At 47.9% G+C, this 13,444-nt stretch overlaps 1 protein-coding gene across 1 annotated transcript in view; it reads left to right on the top strand.

Annotated features, from left to right (window-relative positions):
- LOC102929432 (NACHT, LRR and PYD domains-containing protein 12) overlaps positions 1-10,214 on the top strand; it is a 30,009-nt gene extending 19,795 nt beyond the window's left edge. Inside the window, exons 7-10 of the mRNA XM_007052800.4 lie at positions 1,335-1,421; positions 4,127-4,297; positions 4,656-4,823; positions 8,470-10,214. Coding sequence (XP_007052862.2) covers positions 1,335-1,421; positions 4,127-4,297; positions 4,656-4,823; positions 8,470-8,551 — 508 coding nt within the window. The 3' untranslated portion in view covers positions 8,552-10,214. The remainder of the gene's footprint in view (positions 1-1,334; positions 1,422-4,126; positions 4,298-4,655; positions 4,824-8,469) is intronic.
- Positions 10,215-13,444: the final 3,230 nt, after the last annotated feature.

A 13,444-nucleotide genomic window follows, 5' to 3' on the forward strand; every position in this document is an offset into this window, starting at 1 on the left:
TCCCCAGAAATCCCATTGTGTTGCCTCTTATTGACAGCCACATAGGCTATTAGCAGGGTCTAGATCCATTGCACAGACCTCTACCACTTGACCTAACTGAGTAACTGGTAACAGTAGTAGGTTGTCACTCTCTGTGTCATCTCTAAGGATGAGACACCTTGCCACTGGATTTTACAGCTATTTGCTGACAGCGAGGAATGGTTAGACCCAGGAATCTTGGGGTCCATTCCAGACTTTGGAGGGGAGTGTGCTCTAGTGGGCACAGACTCTTCTGCTGTTTTCCTCCATCCTGTCACAGTCGGGTCAGGTCTCTTCTCTACCTGTGGTCCTTGTTCCAGTTCCATTCTCCTTGCCTACCCAGTCCCAGTCTCCACTACTCAGGCTTCACCTCCCAGTCTCAGTCACCTTGCCCAGCCCGTCCTAGTCAATCCCTCCAGGCTTGCTGTCCAAGTCCCACACTCCCAGTCTCTCCCTTTCCCTAGGCCCAGTCCCAGTCTCCTTGCCCAGCCAGTCCCAGTTCCCGATGCCTGGCTCCTTGTCTGAGCTGTCTCTCCCCTCTGCCGACACTGGTTTCCAGTTCCAGTTTCCATCTATGGGCTCCTCATTCAAACTCAGTTACTGCCCTGCCCCAGGCGTCCCCAGCTCCTTATCCAGTTTCTTTGCCCAGCAATCAGTCTCAATCTACCCTATCCGCCACCAGCTCCCAGTCTCCTTGCTCAGCCAGTCCCAGTCTCCCCTCAACTCCCAGTCCCAGTCTCTCTCCCCACTCCAGTCCCAGTCTCACCATACTCCTTGTCCCAGGCTACTCCTTTCCTTCACCCTGGTCTGGCTTTTGTCTTTTCTGCATTCAAATCAGGCATCCTCCTCCTCTGTGCAGCCTGGGCCCCAGCAGGAGAGATAATGTGGACATTGATGGGCTCGTTCCTTGCTCTGAGTTCTGGGTTTTGGTTCCACCCCAGCCCAGAGCAGCTGAAAGCATGCTCAGTTTAGCTCTGTGGGGATGGCGCATGAGCAGTCTGGGCAGCACTAGGAGTGGAGAGAGGCTGGAGCCTGCTCAGCGAGGATGGGATCTTGGGAGCTTTTAGCTGTTAAGCTCTACCAGTCCCTGCTGAGCATGTGCAAATTGTAATTTTTCATTTGTAACAGAGCTGGAGATGGATTCCAGAAGTCCTGCTTGTCAGGCTTGTGCCTTATCCACAGGTCCATGCTGTCCTAGTAAACAGTACTCCTCCAAGGGACTGAAGAGGAAACTCAGCCCAGGATTTCAGCTTTGAAGCTAACACAATGTGTCTGAGTCCAAGCCTGTAATTCTCTCTATTCATTTCCCCCCCCAGCCTCTCAGACAACGATTTGAAGGATGATTCAATGAAGAATATTTGCTCTGTACTAAAGCATCCAAACTGTAGACTAGAAGATCTGAGGTAACGTCATGCTTGTTTTCTGTCTGTGTTCTCAGAGTAATTCAGTGTTTTTGATTTCCAAATAAGTGATATGCCTGCAGTTGTACTGTCTTGTTCTGGGGTCTTGTCCTATCTTCAAAAAGCTAAGTGGCACTGGACCCGATGAGTGACTCACCAGGCAAAGCTGGCATGCTGCGTGAAGTGGGGATGATCACGTACTATGTGGCCTGGCACTCCTCCCTTTCAGTCACTGCTCAACCAATATCCCAGCAAGGGCTTTGCTACGGAGACACAAAACTTAGGTCCCTCCTGGGTGCTTGTGACCATTAAAGTTCCCGTGGCGGCCTTCACAAGATTAGAAGCATCAAATCTCATGACCTGGTCAAATTCTAATTGGATTCGTTGAACTCTGTTTCCCTAAATGCCCTCCGCTGTTTCTGTTTGTTAGAAAAGTCTTCACTAATTGCTCTAGCCTGTAAGTGATATTGCTGTATGCTGCTACGCAGCTTCTGGTCCCCACTGCAGAGGTGACGGCTTTTCAGTACGGGGTGAAATGATTCCTGTAAATAATACTATACTGTGTTAATTCTGAAAGTCCAAATTAGGGAATAGTTAAGATACAAACTCCTCTTGGCTTATAAAATATTGAGGGTCATCTCACTGGTCATTGGAGAAGCATAATTATTCATAGATTTGCAACAACATACTGGATTTTCCCTGTACCCTCAAAACTGGTTGAATACATTTCTATATGAAAGGAATGCAGCTGAGATAATGGCTCAGGATTTTAGTAAAGCATTTGATACAGTGTATCTCAACATCTCATTTGAAAAATTAATTTATATTGGTTTGGATATGTCAGTATATAGCATGAAAGTGGGCGGAAGGGTAATGATAAACGACCAATCGTAATGTTGTGAGGAGGCACTTTGTGGCTTACTCTGTGGACTGGAGTTAGGGCCCATTTTATTTAATATTTTAATAAATTGCTTGGAACAGGGAGTAAAGTCCATGTTAATTACATTCAGAGATCACAGTAAATTGGGAGGAGTTGCAAACAGCATTGAGAACAGAAACGATACAAAGGGCTTGTCTACACAAACTAACTGGAAAAACTGAATCAGTTTTAATAGCTACTAAAGTCAGACATTCTTAAATCACCGATAACTTGGATCTGAGAGTTTTAAAAGAGCAGGCTGAGCAGATCACTGGACTGTGAATGTTGAATTTCAATACATCCTGGAACACTAGGGAAGTTCCAAGGACTGGAAGAAAGCTAACGTTGTGCCAATTTTTAAAAAGAGGGATGACTCAGATAATTATAGGTTTGTCAGCCTAACTTTGTTTCTGGGCAAAATAATGGAATGGCTGATGGGGCAGAGAAGAGCCATGAGAATGCTTAAAGGATTGGAAAAGAAATTCATGGAGCTCAATCTGTTAGTTTAACAAAGAGAAGGTTAAGGGATGACTGATCACCATCTATAAGTACCTGCACAGAAAACAAGGTAAGTGAGGTAGAATCTTTTATTAGATCAACTTCTGTTGATGGAAGGCACAAGCTTTAGAGCTTCACAGAGCTCTTCTTCTGGTCTAGGGAAGGAAGTAGAGTGTCTGAGCTAAATACAAGTTGGGACAGATTGTTAAGCAGAAGGGGTAATGCGGTCCCTTCTGGCCTTAAAATATATGAATCTATGAATTCACATTAAATTATTTCAAAGCAAATCTGTGTGTGGATACTCTTATCTCAGAATAAAAAAAAAGTGTCCTATTTCAGTTTAGCCAAAGGCTTTTAGAAAACAAAGTAAGTTAAATCAAAATAGGATAATTTTATTTGGAAATATCAGTATTCACACAGACTTGTACCAAAATAACAAAGGATGTGAATTAAAATTAAAATGTGAATTATTTCAGTGCAAATCTGTTTGTAGTCAAGCCCAAAGGGGCTTAGAGAGATTAAAACCATGGGCAGGAAACAAGTTCAGGTTCAACTTGTACAAACAAAGCTAACACATCCAAGGATAAATCATTCAAAATACATATACCCGATAGGAAGGAGAAACCTAGCAAGCAGGAACAGCTGAAAAAGACTTTGCAACCCAGTATGGCCAAGACACTGGAGAATAGATGTTTGGGAACAATCCTATGCTAGCATCCTGGGCATGGACCAGATGCCCCATGTCTAACACTGGATCATAATTCAACGTTACTCTTCCTGAGACTGCCGTTTATTGCACTGTATTGATCCCTCTGCTAGAGTCCCAAAGACAGAATCACATCCCAACATGCAGCCAGCTTGGCTCTCAAAAACACTGTGGAGTCCTGGAGCGTCAAACATGTAGTAAGTGACAAGCTAACGTAACTTTTTCCTGTTTCTTCCTCATTCTGCTCCTATGGCTTCCATCCTTTCTCTGCATTGTGGCTCTTGCATTCCACCCTCATGTGGTTTTCGTTCATTCTGATTTGTCTGCTCCTTCACATCTGGGTGATTCATGGGGCCTCTCTCCTATTCTTTCTTTCATTCATTGTCCACGACTCCTTTCACCCACCCTCCTGCCTAACTGTCCATTATTCTGGGTACTTTCTCTTTTTGCTTTGTCCTCCTGTTTCTTCTACTGTTTTATTTTCACTCCATTTCCTGACTTGTCATTGTCTTGTTCCTCATCTCCTCTTTATCTTTTCCTCCCTCTCCCTTTCACTCTCTCTCTCTTTTCCTCTCTGCTCTCTAGCCTAGGGCAGAACATGTTCACAGAAGCAAGCTGTACAGCTCTGGCCTCTGCCCTCAAGGAGAACCAGACCCTCTTCAGTCTTGATCTGACCAGAAACAAAATGCGGAACTCTGGCTTTTCCACCCTGTTAGAGGTGCTTGAGACCCCACAATGCAAGATTCAGAAATTAGTGTAAGTATCAACCTGACGGTGACACTTCTGCCTGAGGGCACTAATGGCTTCTAGAGCATCAGCTTTTTGGTTAAAATGTCCCCCCCCCCCCAGTTCTGTGGAAGGTGTACACTTTTTTGCAAAATTTTTTCATAAAACCCAAATTTTTACTGAAAAACAGTTTTGACCAGTCCTGGCTGTACGCTAAGCAGAATGAAACCCTGATCAACATTTCTAGGTGTTCTCATAATATGAATATCAATAACAATATAGTGAAGATGGTGGGGAGATGCTCAGATGGGCACAAGCGATTAGATATGAACTGTCAATGTAGCCCAGAGGCTTTTCTCTAATGGCTTTGTCCAATGCTCTGACGCAGTGTCCAGGAAAATGGTTTATCAGATGACTCCTGTGGGAGACTCTGCTCTGCTCTCTCCAAAAACTCCACCCTCCGGCATCTGAACCTGAGTGCGAATGTTTACACTGATGGGTGCGCAGAAGACATGCATCTCCTTATCCTGACCAGCCGCAGCCTCACCGACATCAGGTAAAATGGTGAGCTGGAGCCGGTTCGCACCAGTGCGCGCGAACGGGTTGTTAAATTTTGAAGCAGTTTTAGAACCGGTTGTTAACCCGCTTCCCTGCAGGGGGCGCTGAGGCTTTGATGGGCTCCGGCCGGGAAGTGATGAAATTCCTCCTCCGGCCGCCGGGGGCGCTGCACTGCGGGAGCCATGTGGGCTGCTGCCTGGCCCTGGGCACAAGCCCTGTTGCTGCTGCTCCCCCGACCCCTGGTCCTGGGGCTCCCGATGCTGCCTGGTGGGTCCCCGACTGCTCTGCTGGGCCTGGGCTGTGTCCTGCTGCTCGGGCTGCTCCAAGCCACTCTCCCCGTGAGCACCCACCGCCCTGCCCACAGCCAGCCCTGTACCCCCTGCCCGCAGCCAGCCCTGCCGCACCCCCTGCCCTGCCCGCAGCCAGCCCCTGCCGCACCCCCTACCCTGCCCTGCCCGCAGCCAGCCTCTGCCGCACCCCCTACCCTGCCCTGCCCGCAGCCAGCCCCTGCCGCACCCCCTGCCCTGCCCGCAGCCAGCCCCTGCCGCACCCCTTGCCCTGCCCTGCCCGCAGCCAGCCCCTGCCGCACCCCCTGCCCTGCCCTGCCCGCAGCCAGCCCCTGCCGCACCCCCTGCCCTGCCCTGCCCGCAGCCAGCCCCTGCCGCACCCCCTGCCCTGCCCTGCCCGCAGCCAGCCCCTGCCGTACCCCCTGCCCTGCCCTGCCCGCAGCCAGCCCCTGCCGTACCCCCTGCCCTGCCCGCAGCCAGCCCCTGCCGCACCCCCTGCCCTGCCCGCAGCCAGCCCCTGCCGCACCCCCTGCCCTGCCCGCAGCCAGCCCCTGCCGCACCCCCTGCCCTGCCCGCAGCCAGCCCTGCCGCACCCCCTGCCCTGCCCGCAGCCAGCCCTGCCGCACCCCCTGCCCTGCCCGCAGCCAGCCCTGCCGCACCCCCTGCCCTGTATTCAGCCAATCCCTGCCACACACCCTCCCTGCCCGCAGCCAGCCCGTCTCCAGCCCCAGCCGCACCCCCTGCCCTGCCCACAGCCAGCCCATCTCCAGCCACCCGCGCACCCTCTGCCCGCAGCCAGCCCCTGCCGCACCCCCTGCCCTGCCCGCAGCCAGCCCGTACCTCCAGCCAGCCCCTTTCCTGTCTCCAGCCAGCCCCACACCCCATTGCCTCCAGCCAGCCCCACACCCCATTGCCTCCAGCCAGCCCCACACCCTCCTGTCTCCAGCCAGCTCCGCACCCCCTGCCCTGCCCATAGCCAGCCCTGCACCCCCTGCCTCCAGCTAGCCCTGCCCCACGCCCCTGTCTGCAGCTGGCCCCACGTCCACTGGTGCCCTGCAGTTTCCAGGGCAGTAACCCTGCACACCAGCCTCAATGATGGGGGCAGGGAGCAGCTGGGACCCACACATGTGCACACCCTAGGGTGACCAGACAGCAAGTGTGAAAAATCAGGACAGGGGTGGGGGGTAATAGGAGCCTATATAAGAAAAAGACCCCAAAATCGGGACTGTCCCTATAAAATCGGGGCATCTGGTCACCCTAGCACACCCCCAGGGAGTGGCGGGGACCCACACATGCGAAACGGAGCTCATTTCTAGTTCAGGCCCATCTTTTTAAAAAAGAACTTTAGGCAGGGTTAATACACACCTGTATTTTCCCAGACAGGTCAGGCTTTTTGGTTCTTAAATCGCCGTCCGGGAGGAATTTTTAAATTTTTAAAATTTAAAAATTCCTCCCGGGAAAATATGGATGTATGGTAACCCTGTTGGTACAAAACATACATACTGGGCACATCCCTTAAACCAGAACTTTGTATAGGGAACCGGTTGTTAAGATTTTGGCAGCTCATCACTGCCTTCTACTGTCATAACTCCTGTTCCCTCCATACCCCTCTTCAGTGGATTTATGAAAGAGAGTAATAGTTGTCAGTGGAATTCTTTGCTGATCAGAGAATGATCTGGGAAGGAGATGTTCAGGGTTGGCCCAACCCATCTGACTTGCTATTGGATTCCTGTGTGCATACTCATTTGATTGACAATACAGGAACTCTGTGGATATAGGGGAGAGATGAGCAGTAGTAATAGGAGTCTGGTGGTTGGGATTTAGAAAGTTTTTAGGCTGTCTTGGTGGCTCAGTGCAGGAGACCAATGATGTCAATGGCCAACCATAGCGAAGAATTTGGCTCGGATTTTGACTATATAATAGGGCCACATGGGCACCCCATTGAAGAGATCTCTTCTGCATCCACAAAGATTGATCAGAGGGACAAGAGTTGACCGCTTGACTACTCTAGTCTCTTCCTTTCAAGGCTCCTTTTCCCCCCAGCAAATGTATCTAGATTTTTATACCAGGCCCACTGGTGTGGTTTCTTTTTAGCATCTTCCCCACCTTGCTTCCCTCCAATCCACTCACAATGCAGCAGCCAAAATCACCTTCCTTGCTTATGTTTTGGACCCTACCACTCCTGTATTCAGCTCTCTCCACTGACTCCTCTGACCTATAGCATCAAATCACTTTCAGATTACGATCCTCACTTTCAAGGCTTTATGGCCAACATCCCTGATCTTGTAGCTTATCAGATCCCACCTCATCCCTTTCACTTCACCAGCAGTTGCAGCCCCACTGTTCTTTGGGTGCTTTCTTCCACTGTTGTGTTTATGCCTCCTTTCAGGCCATCTGCTATGATCTCTCCCAGTGTGCCAGACTCCCATCTTCTTCTCATTTTAATCCCACTGCTTCTGCAAAGCCCACTGATATAAATCCACCACAATATCAAGCCAGCACTGCCTCCTTCTATCACAAATATTAAAAAGTTCTTTATGTCCGATTGCTGGCTGTTTTTTTAAATTGCAAAGGTCATTGGGATAGGGACTTGGTCTCTTTAATCTCTTGTACAACTCCAAGCACCCTGTTAGGAGGAGAGGCGGAGGGAACTGGGTTATTTAGTCTGCAGAAGAGAAGAGTGAGGGGGGATTTGATAGCAGCCTTCAACTACCTGAAGGGGGTTCCAAAGAGGTTGGAGCTCGGCTGTTCTCAGTGGTGGCAAATGACAGAACAAGAAGCAATGGTTTCAAGTTGCAGTGGGGGACGTCTAGGTTGGATATCAGGAAACACTATTTCACTAGGAGGGTGGTGAAGCACTGGAATGGGTTACCTAGGGAGGTGGTGGAATCTCCTTCCTTAGAGGTTTTTAAGGCCTGGCTTGACAAAGCCCTGGCTGGGATGATTTAGTTGGTGTTGGTGCTGGTGCTGCTTTGAGTAGGGGTTGGACTAGATGACCTCCTGAGGTCTCTTCCAACCCTAATATTCTATGATTTAGTGCTTAACAAATAAAGATAATATTGAATGAGTCCTGCAGTAAGACACTAGCTTCTGTCATGGAGTTGTTTTTGCAGAAAAATGTAAGGTGTGATATAGAAGTTAACTGCAACCTCTCAGAAAGACAGAGAGCATAGAGTCCTATAAACAGACTGATCCTGGAAGACAGATATTCCAGGTCTCTGGTAACATGTCCAATTCCTATAGGAATAGGACAGGACTACTGGCCAAAGTTTGCTTTGTAACAGTACTAGAGTTATACCCGTTTGGGTTGTGGGTTCTCAGACAATAACCCTGCGTGTTTTCCCGATTTGTTCCTAGATTGAGTTTGAACGACTTCTCTCCAGCGGTGGAAAGGCAGCTGAGGAGCCTTCAGAGAGAAGGTCTGAAGATTCATATTTAAAGGACTCTTTATTCTGACAGTGCTGCTATGCTCTTCCATCCTGTGAAAACAGCACTTGACTCTGGGAATTGCACCTCTCTGAATGCACTGCCTGGTTTAACCACCACTGGGATGATTTATTGTGGGAGTAAGAAAGTTGGGGAAGGGGTGGCGGGGGGAATCTGATACATATTGTGCTACATGTAAAACACCTGGAAATAACTTCCTGGAAACCCTGCCAAAACTTCCATCCCCAGCACTGGTGCAATGGGCTGCTCTTCTTATTCATTTCTTACTGCCATTAGTCGACCTGTTTGTTGGATTGAGATTCACTTACTCAGCAGATAGGTCTAACCAGTCTTTATCACGGGAAAACATTCAGTAAGCAGTGATCATTTACAAGTGGGAAGCTCATCAGGATGATCCCATCGCAGTCACTTCCAGCGCTGGACAAAACACCTTCAACCTCCCTTTGTTACAGACTTATTTATGACTTTTTGTATGCTTTTCTTATGCTTATGTATTAGTCTCATTTCCATGTTAACTCTCCTCCTCTGTCAGTACAGGTTTAGTATTAGTTCAAGACGGGGTTTTCTAGCTTTTTAGTTACTTTATCTGTTCTTTTTCTCACAAATATGAGTACTCTTCAATTTCTTACACGTATACAAACTAAACATGATTACACTGCAGTTTCTTACACATGTACAGTTTTACTTATGCATACATTGTAAAATATTATCAGAAAAGACTCTTAAAATTTAAAGCAGGCTTCAATCAGGTCTAAATATGCTGTCATTCCCAACATAGTTTATTTCTTTTTGAATTCATTCCAAACCCACTGTTGTCATGGAAACTTCAGATTTGTATTGTTGTGTGACATAGCAACTACAGCAAAAAGAATTGCCATAAACTGAGTGTGATGCTGTGTATAAAGAAAGGTGGCCATTTCTATCACCATTGTTACCAGTGTCACACAATTTCCATAAATCTTGTACAAAGTATGTCATGTAAGGGATCAGTAAAAAGAGTTATGAATTGCTAAGTATGATTATCCTGTTTATATGCATGTATAATATTTGTATCTGAAGTTATGAATATTGGCTATGCACTTGTATCTTAAATGTGTTGTATTTCTGGGTGACAGCCTCCAGATATAGATTTCCATCATCTCCAGCCAGGCCGTAGGAGAAACTCATCCCACTCAGACAGCTTTGCCTCTGGATGCCTCAGACAGCGAGGAGCCAATGGCCGCCCCCCGTGATTCAGCAAAACATGTAGGGGCATGGGATATGCTCATGTGACCTTGGACCCGGCACAGGGGCTGTGGGCTTCGTTTGGGACAGTAACTTTCCATGCACATGGCAGAGGATATAAAAGGCACCTGAGACATCTTGACATCAGTCTTTTTCCTGCTCCAATTCTCTGGACTGTGGATTTACAATTAAAAAAAAAAAAGTATTTTGAACTATGGACTGAGGATCTTCCAATCTTTTGGACGTTACCAGAGAGACTTTTGCAAGCCAGCTGTCTGTAACATCACTGCTACAATCCTGATCTAAGGACCTTGGAATCATTTATATGTATAAATCTATTAACCATTTTAGCTCTGTTCTTTTCTTAATAAATCTTTAGTTAGTTTACTGAGGATTGGCTGACAGTGTGATATTGAGGTAAGATCTGAGATACATATTGATCTGAAGGCAAGTGTCTGATCCTTTGGGATTAATAAGAACCACGCATATGGTGAATTAGGTTTTCAATCACCCCTCACTATATTAGACCTCTTTGTCTGGATGGGAGCCAAGGGCTGGAGTGCCTAAAGGGGACTGTGTTTGGCTTCTGGTTAAGCAGTGTCATACTGCAGAGGCTCTTTTGCTACTGGCTCGGTGAATCTAATTTTAGAATACACCAGTTCTGGGGATTGCCTGCCCTATTTCTTGCACTCCGCCCTGACTATAGCATTCTCAGGGTGGTTCATCCCAGGCATCTGGTCACACTGAGTGCCATTCTGCCCTTTAGAAGCCTGCACTGGGGATGGCTCTGCTTTTACAGAGAGGACATCACAGCTCCTACACGGCTCTGGCTATGACATTGTACTGAGATGCTGTTTCCTAGCTATGAGAGGCCTGCAGTTTGCATGTGTTCCTGTAACTCTTTCTGTAAAGAAGGGTGACACTGGGGAAATTTAGGAAGTTGTGTTTGGGGACGTCTACAGATGTGTGGCAGGTGGGTTTTGGGTTGGTCCTGGTTAGCAGAATTAGGAAGTGCAGTGTAAATTAAAGAAGCAACATTTGCCAACAGTTTTCTTTCAAGGGTTTCTGAGACATAGAATCATAGTATATTAGGGTTGGAAGAGATGTCAGGAGGTCATCTAATCCTGTCCCTTACTCAAAGCAGGACTAACACTCACTAAATCATCCCAGCTAGTGCTTTGTCAAGCTGGGCCTTAAAAACCTCTAAAGGATGGAGATTCCACCACCTCCCTAGGTAACCCATTTCAGTGCTTCACCACCCTCCTAGTGAAATAGTGTTTCCTAATATCCAACCTAGACCTCCCCCACTGCAACTTGAGACCATCGCTTCTTGTTCTGTCATCTGCCACCACTGGCATGAGCCCTCCACTGGACTCTCTCCAATTTGTCCACATCCCTTCTGTAGTGGGGGGACCACATCTGGATGTAATACTCCAGGTGTGGCCTCACCAGTGCCGAGTAGAGGGGAATGCTTATTTCCCGTTCTGTTCATACAAGTGTCTAATTTAGATGTTAAGTGGTTTTTATTCTATTCCTGGTTTGTGTTTGTATAATTTAGATTGCAATTGGTGGCCTATTACTGTTTAATAACAATGAAAATTACTAATAGCATTGCAGCCTGGGGTACCCCAAGCTCCAGTGCTCATAGAACCCCCTGCACCAGGCCCAGCTACTTGGACTTAGTGCAGGAGGGATTTGGGCTACCAGCTGTCTGCCATCACATTTCTCTTTTTCTTTGTTAACTCTCAGTGTCCTGTGTCTGACTAGGTTGTTAGCCTCTCAGGGTACAGACCATGCATGAATCAAAACCTTTCAGGTCAGAATTGGAAATTGGGAGAAACCTTTGTTCAGGTGTCTAAATGGGAGTTGAGCTCATTTTGGAAATATAAGCATTAATCTCCCCACCAGCTTTAAACTCTGAGGCAGGGACTGTGAGATTGTCCAATACCTAAAATGATGGCCCAGTGGTCAGGGCACTAGCTTAGGGCTTGAGAAACCCAGGGGCGATTCCCTCCTGTACCACAGGGACTTTGGGCCTGTTGCTCAGCCTCTCCATGCCTCAGTTCCTCATCTGTACAAGGAGGAGAACAGCACTTCCCTGCCTCCTGGGGTGGGGTGAGGTCCTATGGTGCCGAGGGCCATGTAAGTACCATGGGTCAAGTGGGACCCTGATTTCAGAGCGGGACTGTAGGTGCTAGTGAAATAAAAATTAACCATAATAAATTAAAAACAGAGCTGCTCTGGAGAGAGACAAGGTAGGTAAGGTAATTTCTCTGTGATTACAAACAGAGATTCCTGGATCTATTTTTTGCCTTGATCGCGTGGTTAATGATCTAGGTACAGAACATGCTGTAGCTTACCGGCAAGGTGTGTTTTAAGCCTTGCCTATTGTGTTATCTGTCCATAAATTCTAATATAATTTGTAATGTTTGCAGCACCAAATGCTGTAAATAAGGTTGCAACCTCACTACAACAAGAAATCCTTGTTTTCACTCATAGAACATTGTCAACAATGCTCTCTTTCTCCAGCACATTTACTGTCTGAAGAGAGTCCCATTGCTGGGTCTTGTGGTTCTAGCTCAAAACTCAGCAGGATCTCCCAAAGCTATCATGTTTTAAGGGCTGTTTCCCAATTCAATATCAGCAGGTGGCATTTGACGGCCCTGCAGCCTTCTTATACCTTCAAATGTCAATTGCTTTTTCTCCTAGACACAGGAGACGTAGTGTGAGATTAAAGAGGTGTACCACAATTCAGCAGCAAGCACTGCAGGTGCTTCTGCAGCTTGGCCTTGTAGGTGCTAACCCTGGTGGGTCCCAGTTACCACTTATCACATGGCTAAGGGAAAGGGTATTGTACTAGGGCTCATAGGAAAGGGAAAGGTTGCAAATCCTCTAGATACAAAGGCTTAGAGTTTGAATTCAAAGGGAGCAAGAACATTGCTTGTTTAGGTCCCTAGGGAAGTCCTATTGAGAATCAGGGATTTCAGCCCTCGTGCCTTGGGTCCAGTCTCTATTTAAGCAAACAGGAGCTTGTGGATTTCCAAGACAGGCTCAGTTAGTGTCTCTCATTGGGGCCCATCTGCATCAGATCCCTGCACAGCCACTGTTGCTTCCCCACAAGGACATTGTGATAAGGCCTTCAGTGGCTGGGCAGCCTAGTGGCTGGATTGTTGGTCAGGGGGGTTGTCGGAGGATCTGACCCTCCCTCTCCACCAGGTCCTGGCCTAGGAGTCCTGTGTCACTCAACCCCCTACAACAGGGGAGATGGATCTTTCTCCCAGCCAGGATATGTGTTCAGGACCTGTTTTCCTGGGCTGCTGCCTATGAAAGTTCTTTAGTTCAGGGTGTGGCCGCGCTGGTCCTGTTACCTTGCAGTTAGGGCATACCTGCAGGCTCCCCTTAGCAGGGGAAGGGTTACTTTTGTCCAGTAGCTGGCAGGTTGCCGGTCTGGTCCGTGCCTTCAGGCAGGCAAACCAAGAGCTTCTGCCTTTTCACCAGTCAGCCCCTAACTGAGCCAGGCACCCTTCTTTTCTCCCCCTCCAGGCCTGGCCTTGGCTGCAGGTATAATGGGGCAGGGCTAGCTGAACCCACAGGTTTTCTTTAACTCTGACTGTGCCAGGCAGCACAGACATACACTCCCTTGTGAACAACCATCAGTTAC

This window comes from Chelonia mydas, chromosome 24 (assembly GCF_015237465.2).
Source record: "Chelonia mydas isolate rCheMyd1 chromosome 24, rCheMyd1.pri.v2, whole genome shotgun sequence".
Taxonomy (NCBI): domain Eukaryota; kingdom Metazoa; phylum Chordata; order Testudines; family Cheloniidae; genus Chelonia; species Chelonia mydas.